The 19,825-nt window shown below is 48.8% G+C and overlaps 1 protein-coding gene across 1 annotated transcript in view; it reads left to right on the top strand.

Annotated features, from left to right (window-relative positions):
• The first annotated feature begins 1,590 nt into the window (after positions 1–1,590).
• The window catches only part of LOC115905878 (unconventional myosin-X-like), an 89,517-nt gene continuing 71,282 nt past the window's right edge, over positions 1,591–19,825 (top strand). The window contains exons 1-2 of the mRNA XM_030952575.1: positions 1,591–1,697; positions 15,689–15,787. Of these exons, the coding sequence (XP_030808435.1) occupies positions 1,677–1,697; positions 15,689–15,787 (120 nt within the window). The 5' untranslated portion in view covers positions 1,591–1,676. The remainder of the gene's footprint in view (positions 1,698–15,688; positions 15,788–19,825) is intronic.

Genomic DNA, 19,825 nt, shown 5'->3' with positions numbered 1-19,825 from the left:
CAGCTGATGGAGTATAGGGCTTACAGTGTCTCTTACTGATCCCCCATTTGGGGAATCCAATGTTTATTGACTGAAGAGTTGGAAAGTTACTTTGTTCTAAGGACTGGGACAAGGCGTCTTCCATATCCCTCTTGGAAAGTGTCAGTCAACAATAGTGTAAACGCTAAAATCCTTGCCCTTTGAAAGGTTGTATCCTTCCCTTCTACCCTGGATGACAGGAACCATGGCCAGAGTTTCTCCTGAGAAGTCTGGGAGGGCATGTCTGGTGGCAGAGATGCTTGCTGGTGGAGACTGCTGGCTGGCAGGCAGATAGAGGAGAAAGAAATGTGCTCCTCAACTTTCCTGTGATTGTGAGGAGCTCCATGGCCCCCTGGTGACCAGCCAGAACTGACAAGCTTAACAGCCAAAATTGTCTGAAGAAACAGCATCAGCAGGAATCCCCTGTCCTCCTGTGAGGAGAAAGCTGGCTGTGGCAGAAACAGCCTGGCAACAAATGTGTGGCTGTAAGGAGGACTGTCAAGGACACTGTGAGTAGATCTTATCCCCACAGCAATTGGCCTTGTGGATAGAGGTATTAGATGTGAGACAAGAACTGCAGTTGGGCTTCTGGTGCCATCTTGCATGGTGCTTTCCTAAGACAGGGAAAGTAGTGTAGATTAAACTAATCCAGCATAAGCCTGGATAGTCACGCTCTGGATAGTCACGCTCAGGATAGCTCCCAATAACTTGGTATCAAAATGGAAGGACACATTGACAGTGACTCATATATCAAGAAACTACCAAAAGACCCAGAGAGTGAAGGTGGAAGAGTGGTGGGGGTGGTCATCACAGGTTAGGCAGTGGCCTCAGTGTGACTCTGTCCAGTGGCAGATGTTGAACAAGGTACTGCCAGTCTACCTCAGAACCCTCTCCGTGTTTTAAGCAATTTAAAACCCTCCCATTATTGAATAAAATAATAATAAATTTTAAAACCCTTCCTCCACATCCCTCCATTAGATTTCCTTTCTTTCAGAATAAAGAAATAATTTCTGATGGAAAGAAACACCTTCACAGAGCCCTTGTCAACTATGATCTGGCCACACTTCGATCTGTGATTGAGTTCTATCTTTGAACTGTGATCTGGAGAAACTTTGCTCAGAGCATTGCTCTTTGCCACCTGTTCCAGATCTCAGAGACATCATTTTGAAGCTCTATCAGATTCCTGTTAACGGTCCCTCTCCCTGCATCACGCTATGATGGTCTGCTGAAGGAGCCCCAAACCTGAAACGTTTGCTATTCTGGGTGACATCAATTGCCCTTACAAAGGCGCGCACATGGCTCCTGTGCCTGTGTACAGCAGTGGTCCCCTGTCCCCGCCGCATGTCCCTGGGTAGCACCGGCCGCTCGGGCCTCCCCCACCCCAGCCCTCCTCAGCCCCCTCCTCTCGAGATGCGCGCCTCTTCCTCGCCACTCTCATCCCTCTCCTGAGCGCTCCGGCACCGGCACGGCTCCGCCGCTGCCGCAGCAGCCGCACTCCCGGGCGGGCGGAGCGGGGCGGAGCGGGCGGCCCGGCCGCTCCCCGCTGCCCGCGGCCGGCGAGGCGGAGCCAGCGCGGCGCGGGGCCGGGAGCCGTGCCCGCCCGGCCGCGGCGGTGCGGCGCTGAGAGCCGGGGCTGCGCTTCCGCGGGGGCTCCGCCGATGGACGCCTCTCTGCGCCAGGTGGGCAGCGGCGGGGCGGGCGCGGCGGCGGGGCTGGCCCCGCTCGGGGCTGGCAGAGGCGGGGGCCGGGCGGGGGCCGGCAGGATGGGGTCTCAGATGGGCATCGGGGTGCCGTGCCCGGGCCAGGAGCGCCCCGGGGCCGTGGGACGCTGCGCTCCCCGCGGGCCGCGCCGCGCCCCCACTGCCCCCTCGCCGAGACGGTCCCGGTTGCACTTTCTCTGGAGCGATGGGATGCGGAGGGTTTTGTCCCCGAGCGCTCCCCAGCCCGGCGCGGCGCCGCGCAACCCCGCGAGAGGCTGAAGGGGCTGCGGGAGCCGGAGCCCGGCCGATGTGCGGTGTCGGCAATGCCGACCGGGGGCTGCTTGCGGGAGGAGAGGGTTTGTCGCATGATAGTCATGGCTGCCCAGTGCCGGCTTCTTAATCCTCTGGAACGACTTGAGGGTCCGGAGCCTGCTCCTGCCTGCATGTGTGTCTCAGAGCGGCTGGCCTCGGGGGCACCGGGCCGGCGGGCAGCGTGCGGCGGGAGCGCCCTGCCCTTCGGTGCCGCTGCCCAGTCACCGTCACGGCGGCGGGCAGAGCGGCTGCCCGAGGCCGGACCCGTACTGTTCCCCGCGGCTCTGGTCCCGCCTGGCCGCGGTGCCCTCCCCGGGTGAGCACACGGCCGTGCGGGCACTGTGCTGCCATGGGGAGCGAGTGACTGAGTGCGCGGGGCCAGGTGCCGGGCACAGCCCAGGCGCTCCGAAATTCCCTGTGCCTTTTTTCTTGCCTGAGCAAACACAGGTCTCCAGCCCAGCCTGGTGATGGCTTTGATTATGAGGGCAGGTGGGTGCAAGGCCAGAGCAGCCCATTCTGGACCCATGGTGACAGTGCGTGCCCGTGGCATTGGCAGTGGGCACGGCATACAATGTGGGGTGACGGGGCCTTCTGAAGGTCCGCGGCTGAGGTCTGAAAGCCTCCTGTTTGGGGCATGACACATCTGCCCCCTCCAGCCCTCAGATGGTTTCCAGGCCATTAACCCCAGTGTGTGGCCTTGCGAGTCGCGGGTGCGGAGGGGGAGCTAGCAGCGCTCCGGAGCAGCCCGTGGTCGCTGGGCTGGAGCAGCTGATGGGCTTGGGCCTGCCCCCTCCCTGGTGAAGCGCTTTCTTTATCAGAACAGATGTTTTCCCAGATCTGGCCCCAGAGAGGAAGGAGTGGCTGCCCCCGGGCCGTGCGGCTGGGGCTGCCCCGCAGCATGCGGCAGCATCGCCCAGCATCCCTCAGCCATTAACTGATTAACCTGCTGCTCCTGGAAGTCTGGGCCGTCTGTATCTAATCAGATGGAGGCCAGAGTTTCCCAAAGGGCCATTTCACCACAGTCTTTATGCCCACCCCTCTGTCAGGAGGAACCCCAGGCCTCTTGCAACAGGAGTAGCCACTGAGGAGCCTGAAGGAACTGATGGGGATGGGAGGCTGGAAAGGGGATGGACAGAGGTGCACGCCTCAGCAAGTAGCACCCTTCAGAGAACCGCCTGCTTTGTCCAGCTCCAGGACGCTGTCCAGGCATGATTCTGCCATTACCTGAAGAAACAGGGATTTCCAGGGGAGGGCTGAGGGGCAGTCCTGGAGCCAGAGTCTCTTTAAGAGTCACACATCTCTTGTAAATCACAGACTTTAATCCTGATGAAGCAAGGTAGGCTGGAGAACTGGGGGGAGTGTGTGCAGGAAAGCATCAGACTCTACTTTGCAGGAAAGGCAGTGGGGGTGGGAGAGAGGGAATGTGACTTCCCCAAAGCCGGAATGTTTGGCATTTGCTGCACCCCAGCCACTCTTCCTCCTTCTCCATGGGGGGTTCTTGGTGGGAGGGAAAGCCTGAGTAGAAGGGAGTTGCTTCACTTCTCTCTGCAGCAGCAGAATACGAGCTTGTCCCAGGGGATGCATGTCATGTCTTACAGTGAATAGCTGAAACCCCAGTGTGCTCTTGGTCTTGCCTTAGCAGGCTCCCATGCTGTGCTTGCTGCATTTAGATTATCACACTCAGCTGTGGATCAGTGTCTGGGATTAGGTGGGGACGCCATGGGTCTTCACAGCTCCCCTAGTTTCCCCCTTTGGTATGCTGGAGACCAAAATGGCTTTGTGAGGGTTCAACTCACTTGCCATCCTGGTTCTGCTAAGGGAGGAATAGTTTTGGCCAGTTGTGCCAGCTTGACACTGTGGAAGGGTTTCCCATGTGCTGTACCCTGCTCTGCTTGCAGACCCCAGGGACAGTGAGCTTCTGGGGTGGGTGCTGCTGCTGCTGCTGCTCTTCTCTCACAACATCCCAAGCAGGTCGGATTAGAAAACCTACATCCTCAGTGAGCACAAAGATGTGTGTGTGCCTCTGCCATGGGAGCTGGGAGCTCTGCTGTGCAGCACGGCTCAGGGATGTGATGGATGAGGCCATTGCTCCAGCAGGGTGTGAGTGGAGGAGCTGTGTGTGTGTGCTCTGCCATCTCCTTGCTGGGCTGCTGCAGGGAGTCCTGTGCCCAGGCAGGAGGAGGGGCCCTGGAGGCCCGGGCTGTGGCACGGTGACAGATGATGGTTTCCCTGTGTGTCTGGAGTGTGGGCAGGATGTGGGGTTGACACAGAGGATGTGACTCGCTCTCCAATTCCCCCTAAGGAGCAGGAATGTCATGGGCAGGGTTAAAGGAGACACTTCTCCCATCCTGTCCTTCTGCACTCCAGTTGGAGTGACCAGTTAGCAGGGTCCCATAGTCAGCCAGCACTGAGGAGCAGCATCCCGTGGAGTCACAGGTGCCGCTCTCCTTCTACGTGCCACTGGCCTAGAAATGCTGGCATTTTAAGTGTTAAACAGTTTTTCTCATTGCTCTTGTGGTGAAATCCAAAGCTTTTCATCTGTGTTGTAAAATAAATCCCCTGAAATTCTTAAGCTTTCTGACATGGGGAGAGAAAGGCGGGGTAATTCTGTCTTCATTTCCTGCCTGGCTGTGATGATTGGAATTGTCCTCTCTATAGCTGTCATGGTCTTCACTTACTATTCCCCATGTTCCCCATCCTTCCCTGGCCACAGCCCTTCTCTTCTTTGTGGCCTGGGACATCTACCATGGAGATAGGGAGAGGATCCATCTCTCTGGGGAATACACGCAGATCAGGGAGGAGCCTCAGAGTCAAGGCTGTGAAGGAGTGCTAAGGTTACTGGAATTACCACCATGCATGCACCTGAGCTGCTTTCTTGGCCAAAAAACTGAGGTGGGGAGCAGCTACCTCTGCCAGGTTTCTTTTGCTCTGGGAGCTTTGCCCTGACTTCTGACTACTTGATGCGAGTGGAAAGTGCCTGACTGCTCCACAAAGCCATCAGGGAGTTTACAGGCCACAAGACACTCAACTGAATTTGCTTTGGGCATCTAATAGCATGAAGTCATGTGCATAAGGCAGATGGGGAACATGGGTAAGGAGAACAACTGAAAGGACTTGACTGTGAATGCACCTTTGCAGTGTGGAGCCTGCCCGATTCATGGGTGCAGCAGGTACAGGACTGGTCTGCTTTTTGGTTGCACATGCAATTCTCACCAGCTTTGGCCTCTCTGTTGAAGCTGCTTGGATGCATCATCCAGAGACCTGTGTCCCAGGGAGCCCAGGTTATGCTGGGTGGGAAGGGTTTGTGCATGGCTGGATTAGGTTTCTCAACCGCTTGGTTTGCCCTTCCCATGCTCCCTGCAGTTGGGAGAAGGAGGAGCTCCTGTGAGAGAGGAACATGGCCAGATGTCCAGAGACTCTTGTCTGAGATAAGGGAAATGGTTCAGCTGACATGGATGATGCTGACCATGAGTGATGGGCTGTCTTTACAGATAACAGTAAGCTGAATGCCCATGGGTGAGCAACCATTGTCTTAGGAAAATGCCATCTTGGAAAGAAAAGGTACTAGAACATCATCTTTAGCAGTGAGGCTGCTCTTTGAAGGAGTATTCTGGCCAAGCCTCTCTCCACCTCTCAGGAACACGTGCTTTGCCAACTTCCCCTGACAACCTCCTCTCAGTCTACTGAGAATATTGTGACCTCTCAGAAAGAGGACCTGTAGGGATTAAGAAGAGACAGAGAAATGCTGACTGTTACATCCATCTTCTGTATGTAATGCTCTCTGTATCAATACCACACAGAGCTACCCCTCTCTGTTTAATTAGCCTGTATAGTGCAGCTGGAGAGAAGTACCACGGTCCTTGAAGATATCCATGCAGCTAGTGTAGCATGGATGTTCCTACACACAGAATCCTCCATCCAAGCTGTGTCTGCCCTAAACCATTCAGAGTGATAAAGAGGCAGATATAGGACAAAAAGGTTCGACTGGCCTGTTTTGGAGCAGCAATTGCAAGGAAGAAAGCTCTTGTGCCAAAGGTGACAGGAAGAAGTGTCTGGCGGAAGAGAGGGAGTCCTGCTAGCTCCCTCCTTAGGGCATTCATCTGGAGCCAGGCTGCGTGAGCTGCGACCTTGTCACATCCCATCAGCAGCAAGAGGGTGGGCTGGCACAGGCTCTCAGTGAGAGCCCCCACATGAAGGGAAGCCAGGTTGCCCTGGGCCAGCATGCAGCTGCCCCTTTGTGGTCTCCAAAACCACCTTGTTCTGCTCTGGTTTCACTTCTTGCCACACTTACATTTAACATAATGATCACAACTGTTCTGCAATTTCTTTTGCCTGTTTTGCTGTAAGGAGAATATGCGATAAGACTGAAACTTGTGAGAATCTGGATTTCCTGGTTATCTTTCAGTTACCCTAAACTCTGCAGTTCTGCCTCCTCATTTCCATCTGAGATCACCCACAGTTCAGCAGTGATGTAGAGCCAAGTCTCAGGAAAAACACCTATGGAGGGCCTGTTATGCATCACTTGGCGCCGTGCCCAGGGGACTGAGAGGTCCTGTCATACAAGTGCAATAATTATCACAGCAACTGAACTGGTAGTGGGGCTTCTCACAGGTCCAGTCATCAGTCTATTTGATGAGAAAGTGGAAATTAGGATTAGGATGATGGGGGGTGTATTAGTGCTGTTTATTCCTGTTAATTGCATCTTGAACCAATGGTGAAGATTTGGCTGAATCACACTTTCTAGAAGGGCTTCTTATTTCTGGAGGATCTCTTGCTTTTTTGCAGTTTCTTCAAGTGGTTACACAACCTTGTTTTAAAATAAATCCTGCTTCATTTCTGAAGTGTCTGGCAGATCCATCCGTTTTCGGGTCCTACTTTTCTTCTGCTTCATGAGAGTCGCTTTGTCCCAAATAACTTCTCTGTCTGCAAAAAATGATTTTCTGGCACCAGGTTGCCTCTGGGTTGGTGGCAAAGGTGAGCCAGCAGGTAGCAGAGAGGGGTCTCAGTGCTACTGTCTGTCATGCCCTCTCAGCAGGGTTGAGTCAGTTGAGGCTGCAGGGACACAGATGAGGTTTGCAGCCCATGCTGGGCCACATGCTGCTCTAATCCCCCCACTATCACTGTCTGGGCTAGATAGGTCAGCCCTAGCTCTGGCAAATCCACATAATGACATTAACATCTTCACAAATACTTTTGCACTACAAGGGATCTTTCTGAATAGCAAAAATGACTAAGCCTTTTATGTTGTCTCTGGAAGGGCTTCTTTCTCACACCTCAAAGCATAAGTAAGCAGTAAACTTCCTTACTCCTGTTTATACATCCCAGACATGCATCAACTCTTGTTGCAACCAAATGTCCTGGGAGTTTCTGCTCAGCAATTTGCAATCCTCTTTGGGTCTGTGATTTTCCAGAAGACATTCCTCTGTTTGAAGTACTCCTTGCATTCCTTCTCTCCTGATGATGACCTTTCTGTTTGGCTGTACTTTAATCCTGTTTTGTTCTAACAGGGGACTGTGGAATCCACACTGCTCGGATGGTCACATCCGTGTGGGGACTTACTTATCTGCCAGATGTTGGCATCTGCTAGTACTGTCAGAATTACTTTAGATTTTAGGTCCTTGGTGAGAATACACAATATTCTGACCCTGTCACTGCAAGACATTTGTTGGAAACTCCCTCAATTAGTAGTGATTTTCCCCATCCATTACAACAGTTTTGAGATCCCTTTGCTGCTGTTTGCTCCTCAAGAGCTGACTTTTACTGAAATTCTGTGTTCTACATGGGCAACACCACGAGAATCAATCATGGTCCTATTTATCTCGTGTGCTTGGATGCTAAGGAAGAGGAAGCCTTTTTCGCTAGACTTCTTTCCCCATGTTAACTGGCACTGGACAGCAGTTAAAGCCAGAGTATTCTTAAGATGGAACAGCAGAGAGCAAAACCTCTGTATTTTCCCTTGGATTCTCAGACTAAGCAACCCACGGTTGCTAGGGATAATCCTGCTATCACTGCTATTTAGGCTCTGACTCTTTCAATCTCTTGGAATTTCCTCAGCATTACCAGACTTATAAAAAAACTAATAGCAAATGTTGAGAAACTTTATTGGACAGATCTCTGGGAACTCTTGGACCTGTTGATTTTTAAAATATTTTATGTCCTTTCCATTTACTGAAAGCACTTCAGCATCACAATGTGATGCAAGATGGGTGCTTTCCAGGGATGTTTATTAGAAACTTCTGTATGTCTCCATCACCACAGCACCAAGCCTGCCAGAGTTCAGGAAGTGTTTGGACAATACTCTGGAGCACATGGTGTGACTCTTGGTCCTGTGCAGGGCCAGGAGTTGGACTTTATAATCTTTGCAGGCTCCCTCCAACTCAACTTATTCTGTGATTCTATGATAACTCCCAATGTTGCCATCCACATCTAGTAGTTGGATGCTGCTGCTAGCACATGTCTTTGTAGCCAGTGATTTTAGAAAAGAGTGAAACAGACTCTTCTGTCTTTCCTGTCTCCCACCTTCTTTCTTACATGGGTTATTCGCCCCATTTTGCCCTACTTCCACTCTTATTTCAGATTGACTGACAGTGCATCCCAGCTCAGAGGCACCCCACTTGCTTTCTGAGTGGTATTTGAAGGAAGGACACAGAGGACGAGCAAACACCAGGAAAATGTCTCACATGAAGAGTTTAAAAACCTGAGATTACTTTATTAGTGAAATGACAAATAGGGGGAGACATGGCAAAAGAGCAGAAAATAATGGATGAGACAGAGAAGGTGGATTGAATTCCTCTGTGTCTCTACCTCTGCAAGAAAAAGGGATTTTGTGTTTCACAGTGATGAGACTGGTTTAAAAACATACGTTTCTGTATAATGTGTGAGTAGATGGTGGAACTCCACAAGGTAGGGGAAGTCAAGGATGTGGCAAGATGCAAAAAGATATTGGGCGTAATCCCAAATTGTGCATAATAAGCATTACAGAAGAAATACTGTTTCAGGGCTCTTGTTTGAGATTTTTACAAAACATGTGGCACTGGGGCTGCCCAGTGACAGACCACTGTATCCTTGTGGCTTCCTGAGGCCCTGAGCTCCATTCTGTGGACCTCGAAGACTTCTCAACGGTCCATCAGCCCAGCCTCACCCTTGAAGCCATTGGCTGACTTTGAGAGAGGGAGGGAACTGCAAGGAAGCCACCTCACTATGTATTTGGTGGCAAGTGGGAGAGGCTTCTTTGAGAAGCACTGCCCAAGTTGAGAGCAGGGCAGGAATACCTTTTACTTGCTCAGTTTTGAGCTGCAGGCTGGTCAGGGGAAGTTTTGCAAGGGCCAGGCTGGGCTTTAGCAGATGCTTCATTACCTCCTTTCTTTCAGGGCTACAGAAGGGATGTAGGAAAGCCAGTGCTGCTGTGATGTGACAGGGAATACACATCTGTAGATACCCAGGTGATTAATGTGTTTAGGGAACAACTCATTTTAATTCAGTTCCTAATTGAAGTCTTAGGCTGGGAAGAGCTTGTCATGAAGGCATGGAAGTGGTGTTTACTTTTATGAACATAATGAAATTCAGTATGAATTTTCAAGACTAGTGAGAATTTTTCAGATGGTTGCAAATTCTGTAGGACTATTACTTCATCTGAGAAGGAGAGTGACTCCACTGCCCATGGCGGAATTGCACGGGGCAGCTCATCTTAAACTGAGCTTGGAGAGAGTGTGCAGTGGAGTCTGGAAGGATTCACACCTGCCTCCTTTGTGTGCACCTTGTGCTCATGGCAAAGGGCAGCTCTGAAGTATGTGTAAAACAGCTCATTCTCTCCCTTCCCATGACAGGCAGTTTGTGTGGTTCCTGTGGTGTGTGGCTGCTTCTTTGAGAAGATTAGGAATTACCTCCATGAACCAGGCATTTCCTGGGAAATATTTGGAGATGTTCTGGAGAGTGAGAAGCTGTGCAGCAGCCTAACTGAGGGAGGAGACAGGAACAGAACAGATGGGAGGGGGAGGCAAAAGGGGAGTGGGAGGCAGTGCATATACATCAGTGACCAGAAACGACACTCTTAGTGCTCTTAGATTATTTAAAATGCACAAACCTTTTCCTGATACTGCTATTCTGCAAAGCTGCTGGCAGACTGAGGGCTCTGCTCCTTAATTAGTGAGGAATGGGGCTGCTAATTGGCAGAACTAGAGTGAGTCATGGGCTCAGCTTAGGCTGCAGCTCTGCAGTAGCAGGACCCATGGCTGCAGTTTGTGCCCAGCTCTGAGCCCTGCTGGCTTGCAGGGGCTGCCCGAGCTCAGTGAGCTGCTGTGTGGGAATTGTGGGACCAGACAGGTACAACTCAGCACCTTTTTGCTCTGCAGTGTGTCTCCCTCATGCCTGACAAGGAGTAGACTTTAGTTTCTGTTATCCCTACTGCTGTTGCAGGTATTGTCCCTCTTGCCAGCTGAGGGACATGCTCCGTGCTGACTGCTGCTGACTGAGCTGGTGCTTCTGTCTCTCTTACCTGTGGTCTCTGAGCTGCCCCTCCCTTCCAGGAGCTGGTCCCAATTTTGCTGATCAGATACAGCCCATGGCTTCACTTCAGCCTGCCGTCAGAAAAACAGCACAGTTGCATTCCTTACCATATGGGGCTAGGCTGCCTGGGACTCCCCCTCCCCACCAATCTTACATCCATTAGCTAAGGCTCTTTATATTTGTCCTATCACTTATTCATGATCATCCAGATCAATCTCTTGGAAAGTGCATTTATTGAAACCTGATTCCGGCTTTGTCTGAATTGCAAGGGCCTTTCTGGCCCAGTCTCTGCCTCGTGGTTTGCAGCCACAAAGCCCACTGAGGCTGGGAAAAGAGCTGGCTCAGCACTGTGCTGCCAGGAGAGCCTTTCCTAAGCCTAGGAGCATATGGATCCATTGCCAGGAGAAATACAAGGCTTGGATGCCCAATACCCACTGAACAGCCTCAGTGTGCTAGGAGGACAAAGGTAAGTTATGTGTGTGGTACTTGTAGTTGAAAACTTGTTGCACCCTCTGAGGTTTTTGTCTCAGACTCTCAGTGCAGGGGTGTACATTTTTGAGACATCCCTGCCCTTTGCAGAAGGGTTGATTTGGTATAATTACCTACATCAAGGAAGGCACTGCAAGAACCTCTTGTAGTATTGTGTTTGTAGGTAGATCTGGAGACCGAGACAGTCAAGTTCAAACACAAAGAAAACATTAAAAACATCCTGTACTGGAAAAAGCAGACAATTGTATGCTCCTTTCACACACTGAAAGGTGTCTTTCAAACAAAACCATGTTTCCTCTCTGAATAACCCTGGCAAATTGATGCAGCCAGCCTGGTTTAGCCCCTCCTGGCAGTTGTGTAGGTTTGTGCACAAGGAGGAGTGGGATGTCTAAGTGCACTCAGAGAGGGGCAGCCCTGCTGTGTCCTGAAGTTCAGCTGGGACAGCTCATTCTTGCTTGTGCCTGGGAAGAAGCAGTTCCCAGAAGACAGAGGACATCCTGGGAAAACATGAAGATTCAAGGGTAGTCCAGAACACGGAGTAAGGAGAACAGAATAGGAAGACTTGTTTCTGAAGAGTGATACAGCTGTGGAATGCTTTCTCATGTCAGTCCCTGAATGGATCTCCTGCAGGGCTGGGAGGCCCTGGAGAGGCCAAGGCACCTGCATGTGCAGAGTTTTGTGTCTTGTGCTCTGGAGCTTACCTTGCTGCCTTTAACAGCTGATAACTGATGAGGATGTAGCTGCTGGCTACACACTCTAATGTGTGGATGCCTTCCTGCTGCAGTCAGGGCTGTGTGCTGCCTTTCTGCCTCTCTGCCCATTCCCTGGATCTCCCTTATTCTTTCCCTGCTGACACACCATACTGCATCTCCTGAGATCAGATACAGGCATGTGAATGCAAGGGAGAACTTCCAGTTTCAGTCACTCTTAAAAAAAAAAAAGGCATAGAAGGCCAAGAAATCTGTGGCTTCAATTGAATTTTGATATCATGAATAGCAGGAAATGTTATTTATTTCTGAGTCTAGTGCCCTGTGTTATTTGAACTGAGACAGGACATCTTAGAGTTTACTGTCCACAGAGGAAGGCATGATGGTGTGACCATGGGCCAGTACTGATGAAACACTGCTCTGTGTACGCAAGCAACTTTATTTTCCAAATTACAACCCCGTGGTACAAGATCACTTTTCAGGATTGTGCTTTGCTATGCACTTTGTGGCAAGGCAAGTTCATGGACAGATTGTTACTTAGGCCATAGGAATGAGGATGTTGGTCTCAGAGTTTGTTTAACAGCTGAGTGACCTGCCCTCAATATAGGAACTGGCACATTACTGTTTTATTCTTCCTTTCTGTTCCTGCTCTTGTTCCCTTTAAAACCAAAGCAGCAGACCAACTTAATAAACTCCGAGTAAAAGACTAATTGGGTGAGGATGAGCTCATTATATAAGGGGCTTGAGTTAACTGTATGATCAGTATTCAGCCAGCTTTATTTGATGGAAAGTGGTTACACAAAATCATCACTGCTGTTCCTCCTCTGTCTTAAGGTGTTCTCAAATTGGTGATTGCTCGTTGCTTCATTTTGTTAAACTGTTTTGTTTGTGGGTGAGGATGGACCTTTTGTATCCCAGAATGGCAATTGAAGGGTTTTCATTCTTGTCCTAGAAGAGCAGGGTTTCCCATCATGGTGCTTGTGGGAGCTGGGGCCCCCCAGAGCTGGCACATCGCTGCTGGGCACTGCTCAGTCCTACTGACCTTGCTTCTCCTATGGAAGTTCAGCCTTGCTGCCTGGCAGTTTTTGGAAGTTTTCTGCTCAATTTAATCTTATCAACTGATCAATGAGATGTGTGGCATTGGGGGAGAGGGGAGTAAAGTGGAGCAGTCTCTTTGGTGCCACCATCTGCTCCCGTATTTAGTCAAGGCTCCTTGGGGAATTTCATGTTTAGAAAAAGGGGCTGGTGGAAGGAGATGCACTAAAACAAACTCTGCCTTTCAGGAAATGGGGCTATGGCTATGCTGGGCAGAAGTTACAATAATTATTTGCTCTGTGGTTCCTTTTCTGGCTGTCTCAGCACAATATTCCTTTTGGAAACAGCATAACTGGGTGCAGTCACTCTGCTGTGCAGAGGCAATTGCTGTTGTACAAAGAGCTATAACATCAGAGTAAACTGAAGTAAGTCACTCTGGGCAGCTGGAATATCGCAGGGCCTGGGAGTTTCAGCATGTTACCTTCTATTCCTTAGCAGCTCACAGAAGGACCTGCCATAAGCTTGTGTGGTGTTGTACAAAAGAGCTGTGGCTCTTTGGAGGAGTATTTGTTAATACTTTTGCACATGGACTTCTGGAAAAGGGGTCTGAATCAGTCTGGACTTTTAGGTAATTTCTGTGTTGAAGATAGCTGAGTGATCCCATTGCCTATCTCCCTTTTTCCCTTCTGAGTGGTACCTATTAAATAACAGTGTTCACGCCCATGGATTGTCTCTTCTGTGTCAGATTATCAACTGCCTGTAGCTCCAAGTTAATTTCTGAGCTCAGGGAGTGGGAAGTCTGTGTAACCTGGGCACCCCTGGTCTCCAGGAGCAGAGTGTGTAGGGTGCTGTGATGGTGGCACACTGCCATACACAGGGTGTGTGTGCTCTGGCACTGGGGCACAGTGTGCATGGCAGGATGCAGTCTTGTCTTCTGATTAAGCTGCCGTTGCCTCAGGCTCTCATCCCTGCCACCCTGGGTTACTGGTGTCTGAAGGCATTGAAATGCACTCTTGGGGATGTTTACACTTAGTGTCTTATAAATGGCTTGCTTTCATCCCACTGTTTGGAGACACAACCTTCCTGTTTTCTGACTCTTTGCTTTCTACCATGGTGGTAATAGGAGTCTGGTGAAAATAGCAAAAAAATCTTTAAACACATGTTGATGTGCATATGTTTATGCACACTAGTCAGAATGTGATTTGGGAAATTGATGATTTCTCAACAGCAATGTCTTGCCCAGATGCCTCAAGACACTTTATTTCAAGCATCCAGAGTTTTGGAAAATCCCAGAGGATGTAACAAATCCTCTGTATAGTTGCTCAAAATCTGTGTGTGATGTACTGTCCACAGCAGTGCTCTGGGATCTCAAATCTGTAATGTAAGATTCCGGTTTTTTCTATTGCTGTTGTTCACTGGCCAGGATGATCTCTGCAGACCATCCATGGGTTTAGGTGCTGATCAGATGCAATGGTGCTTTTCATTCACTTGGTGAGGGGAGATTAATCTGCTTGAAACTCTAGACCAGAGCACAGCAGTACAGGTAGAGCACAGCAGTAAAGCTAGAATTATGTACACCTTTTTAATGTCATTAAATCCAGATCTTTTATTGGGAGAACTGGAGATTGGCCTATAGATGTATCTCCTACAGCAAAGAAAGTCCAGGGTACTAAAGTGTTTAGAGTGACTTAAGCAGTTAAAAAAAAACCACCTAAACTAAAAACAAATCATTAAAAATAGAATTAGTGTTTCACATTTTGTATAATGTAATAAAGAAACACTATTCAATTTCTTCAAACATATTAAGCCTACAAGCAAAGAGCTAATGGTGCTGATGGGATTAAGAGGGTAGGAAGGGCTTAAAGCTCACAATCAATAATTTAGGGGCATAAAAAAATAGGAAGAAAGTCAGTCTATGAATCGATGAAAGGCAGAATGGCCCTAATGTTACTCAACAGTTGAGCACTTTGGATTTTTCTCAATATTTATCTAAGCAGAGTTTATGTGATTTCTATGGGAAGACATGGAAGTGATTAGTTTGCAATAACTGAAGTGTGGTGTGACTTCATGCTTAGCTCTGTAATTGCAGGTCATGCCCTGATCTGCCTTCGTGCTCCTGTTCTTTCCCTTGTACCAGGTCCCACAGGAAGAAGAGGCCAATCCAGCAAACTTGTTCTCCCTACTATTTTGGTAGGCAAGCTATGAGATCTACCTGTCCTGCAGATCCTTGCATGTGTGTGCCAGAAATCTGGGTTTGTGCTCAGGCTTGTCTTGAGAGACATGGAGAAGTTTAAGATGCTGTAATGTATGTGAGACATGATATATAAAACCAGATATAAACACCAGTGCATTTATACATCAGGCATAAGGACCATCGTGTATACATCAGTGTATATATACATCAGAGAAACACTCAGGTCATGTCATTTACCAAAGGAAACTCTTGCCACAGTTTGCAAACAAAGCTCTGTGAAATCCTCTTAGCTGGTGATTTGTGGAAGCATTTTGACTTACAATGATGCGTGGGTGTATTGTTTACATTGTAAACATGCTTTATTTATATTTTCTATTATTATAGCATGGCTTTTAATGACCGGCTATTCCGAGTTTTAAAATATTTAGACAGTCAAACCAACTATTCTATGTGTTGGTATCTTTCCATGACACTTTCTATAAAAATTGGTCTTTCCTTACTTTAGTTTCTGCATGAAGCTCATTAAAACTGCTTTTTCTTCCGCTCGTGTTACATAAGGAAAAAACAAACCCAATTTCTCTGAAAATGTCAGTAGAACTTACTTAAATATTTTAAGCAGCTGTAGCTTGAAAGTAGCCTCTGAATACTGCAGCTTCCCCCAGCTTTCCTTGGGTGCAGATCTCACAGGCTCCAGTTCTTTCTAATGGGATGTCTTCTGGTTTTTGCAGGGTGCCAGGGTATGGCTACAGGAGCAGGACCAGCTGCAGCCATGCACTGTTGGCTTGTGTGCCAATGGAAATGTTCTCTTCACCTCAGATTATGGCATGGTAAGTGAAGTTTGCATGAGTTTATACCCTATGCCAAGCTGTAAGGTGGACTTCTTGGTTTTGCATGACCACCATGTTGAAATTTATCAATGGAAATGCTGCAAATCTCTCTGAGAAGTGACCTGGCTCTGTTACACCAAAGATCTAGCAAATGTTAAAAAGAGAAGATTGTTCATCTTGTTCTCTTCATTTCTCTGCCTACCTCACTTTTCTTGGTTTCCCTTGTGCCATCTTTGAAGGAGTTGCATTAACAGCCTAACAAAATCATTATATTGGCTAAATGCTCCTGGAAGGAGGCAGCTCCAATAACCAAGCAGCCCTTCCTGCCAAGCTGTGCCACTCTAGGGGTGCTTGTGCTCACCACCAGCTGCTTCAGCAGCTTTTGCTGTCAGCCCTTGGTCCAGGGGCATGTGGCAGTGGGCTCCCTGTGCCAGTCAGTGTGTAAAGGCTGCAGAGATGCACAGGACAGCTCAGCAAGGCAGCCAAGCTCCCCTGAGAGCCGAGCTCTCCAACAGGGATAAGAACAAGCTCCTTTCCTGCCTGATTTCCAGCCCTGTGCTCCTTGTGGTTCCCTGGTGCAGTACTCATGGAATAATATTGGTAGGAAGAGACCTCTGGGGATCATCCAGGTCCTCAGTGAGTCAGCTCGCCTGGCTAACCCTGGGAAAACTATCCACAGCCTTCAGGGAGGTTCTGAGTGAGTCAGACTGGTGCCTGGGCTGGGAGGAGGATGGGGAAATGAATGGGCAGGACTGTGCCCTCCAGCAGTGAGCAATTAGACCTGCTCAGCTGTTCTGGTGAATGGGCCCTGCAGGTGGCTGCTTTGTTACAGAAAAATGGACAGGTTTTCTTCAGCCTCTTACCTGGCAAACAAAGGAGGGCACAGAGGGAAAGGGGATATAGAACCCTGGTTTGAGGAGTCAGTGGTAGGACTGTCATGTTTTTCAGTCTTGCCTTGAGAGATTTAAGTCATCATTCTTTTATAAAGAGCCAGATTTGTTTCTCCGAGATGGAAATTCCCCATTCCCCAACAAACAGAGATTTTTTAATCTGATTACTGTAGTCTCTTAGACCCCTTCTTGAGGAATTGACTTGTTTTGGGAGTGCTGGATATCACTAACACATTTTAAGGGATCACAGGTAGTGCAGCAGTCTCCAGAGGGACAAAAACTGGTGACAGTACTTCTGTGACTTTCCCAGTTCTGTCTCTTCTGACATGCTGCCGTGGCCTTCTAAAATCTTTCAAACCCACCTGGCACCTCTGAAAGGACACCAGAAATCCCACTTTAGAGCTGTCTGTCCACCTCCAGCCTGTGCCTTGTATGCTGGAAAATATGCTCAGGATAATGCTTGGTGGCTTACAGGTGTAAAAAAAAAAAAAAAAAAAAAAAAGCTGGTTTTGGGTTTTTGTCTTCCATGAAACAAGAAATCACTAGGCTGGAGGAGCATGTGCTTTATGGCTCATGGAGTAAAAGCCCATGGTGATCATTAAAGGGCTTTCTTTATTCAGTGCCACCCACAAGAGCTGTCCTGTGTGCTTCCCTCACCTGCCACATCCATTGCTTCATACCTCTGGGAGGGCCTGGCACTCCTACCCCGGGTGAGAACTCTGATGTCTTCGATTGGGTTGGATGGGGCACTTGATCCCTCTGATTTTTAGCACCCCCAAATCTGGTTGTCCTCATGTTTGCTGTGGCCCAGCATCCCTGCAGATCTTGCAGCTCTGAGGTAAGAAGTCCAGGCATGCTTCAAAGCTTTTGTCATTTGTTTTCACTTCCTTAAAAACACCTCAAGCAGTAAATCCATCAGAAATGTGACTTCCTGGGAGGAAAGGAGGAGCTTTGCTTGTGAAACACAAGATTGGAAAGCCTGATCCAGACAAAGCAGCCAAATGCTTTATGGATAAATATAACTTGGATGCCAGGTGGGAGCTTTGCTATGTGCTCAGGATGGCACTAATGGATGGAATTGAGTTTGAAAAGGAATCATTTCTCCCTTGCTGAGCCTAGTGAGCAGCACTGGCAAGCCTCATCTTGGCTTGTTTGCTGCCCAGATTTTGCTTTATTCCTGACCATTGCAGGGCCTTGGAGAGAGTCATGGTCATTTTACCCTCACTTTGGGCTAAATCTGAGGCAAATTGAGTTTATCACTGGTAAGAAAGTAGAAATCTTTGGCTGTGAGGTGCCTGTTAGACTGAAAGCTGATTATTTTCCTTCCCAAAAATAAAGATCTGCTTTAACTTTATCTGATTAACACCTATAACTTTGTGTTTTATATATTAGCTTGTTAAAAAAGAGATATCCTGGGGGTAACTTTGCTGAGAGATCAGTTTGCCTGAGTTCTTACTTGCTTCAGGAAAAATCAGCTGTCATATTCAGCTCAGTAGTGCTGAACACCAGCCTGGCATACCCTTCCTGGAACAGGATGATGGGGGAGGATCTTTGAAATTGCTCTCCTGGCAGATTGCTGGAGGCGTCCAGGAGTGAGCAGTGGGGTAACAAAGCTTCCTTACTGGGACTCTGAGGGTGCAGCGTCATCCTGTTTGTGTCTCAAACCTCTGAGCTCCTTGAAGAAAGTCACTTTGACAGTCTTGGGACATGAGTCTGTGTCCAGGAGCATGGATGATACTTGCAGCCTGTTGGTGATACAGAGATTCTGCCCCTGGAGGGCAGAGAACAAATGAAAAGTCAGCTTTCTTCCAGTGCCAGGGAAGACCTGAAAACTCTCCCACATGTCACAAGTGTCTTCCAGGACACAGAGCCATCACATCCCAAACCTCAGTGGGACTGAAGGCCCCAATCAAGTGGCTCAAGACCGGTATAACAGGTGATTTTCTAAGCCCTACTAATAATTTACCTGTGTATTTAGGACTCTTGCTCCTCTTCAGAGTTCCATTTCCTCCCATGTTGTCATCAAGAACAAGGAAATGAGCTCTGACCCATCACTTTTTGTGCATGGCAGCCTCTGGGCACAGGTACTGCCAGCTCCTGGTATCTTTTAGGACACTTGTCCACTCAGCTTTTTGTCTAAATGTTTTCTTAATGTTTCTCTTCTGGTCCAAATGGCTGCAAGTGCTGACAGAGCAGTGGTAGATGAGTAAGTACCAGGCAGATATAAGGGAAGATCACATCATATTGTTTTTTACTTGTCCTTTTCCAAATTTTGTGTAAGTCAGCGGACAAGAGAGAGCCAGGGTCCTTTGCTGCCTCCTGGTTTGAAAGTGCTGTACTGATTTTGTTCCTGAGAGTCCAGATGTTGTACATCTGCAGCTTGTACTCTCTCCTGAATTTAATAGACCCATTCTCCCTTTCTGCTCCCTCAGTTTTCTTGTGAAAGTGCCTGAGGTCTCCGCTCTGAAGAAGAAAAAAAAAGTTTTACTTTTTTTAGGGTCATGCTTGCAGAGTGAGGGTCCTTCTGCTGGCAGTCAGACCTCTCTGACCCCCAGGAGCAGAACTGGTGTGGAGAGGCCTGGAGAGAGCCTTTTTGCAGGACTGGGCTTTGTTTTACACTGATCATGAACGTGAACTGTGTATTTTTGAAAAAAAATAAAAAATACACAAAATTTTTTGAAAAAATTTTGAAATTTTTGAATTTTCTTTTTAAAAAATTGAAATTGAATTTTTGAAATTTGTGGAATTTTTTGAAAAAAATACACAAAATTCCTGGCTGGTGAAAGAAGTGGGCTCTGAAGAAGCCTGCCAGTGGAAGAGGCCGAGTGGTCCTTGTCACACAGGTGTGACTGGTGGGAAATGGGGCAAACATACCTGAGAGACTGAGCCGGCTTCTCCTCCCCAGCTCCCTCCCAGAATAGAGCTGCTCTTGTGGTTGTGCATCGTGGTGGTTTGTAGGGGATGCTGTGCTGGGTTACTGCTGCCCTGCAGTGGCAGGGTGCAGCTCAGAGCCCTGGGGGTGAGCACCTGCAGTTGCTGCAGCTGTGAGCGCCCTGCCAGGGACTGGCAGGGGTGGCTTGCTGCAGGGGGCTGGGTGACCTCATTCTGTCTGCAGCCTGCAGCTGCAGGGACGGCCTCTCCCCAGCAC

This window comes from Camarhynchus parvulus, chromosome 7 (genome assembly GCF_901933205.1).
Source record: "Camarhynchus parvulus chromosome 7, STF_HiC, whole genome shotgun sequence".
Classification (NCBI taxonomy): Eukaryota; Metazoa; Chordata; class Aves; order Passeriformes; family Thraupidae; genus Camarhynchus; species Camarhynchus parvulus.
The sequence above is the reverse complement of the archived record's forward strand: the minus strand, read 5'-3'. Positions and strand labels throughout refer to the sequence as shown.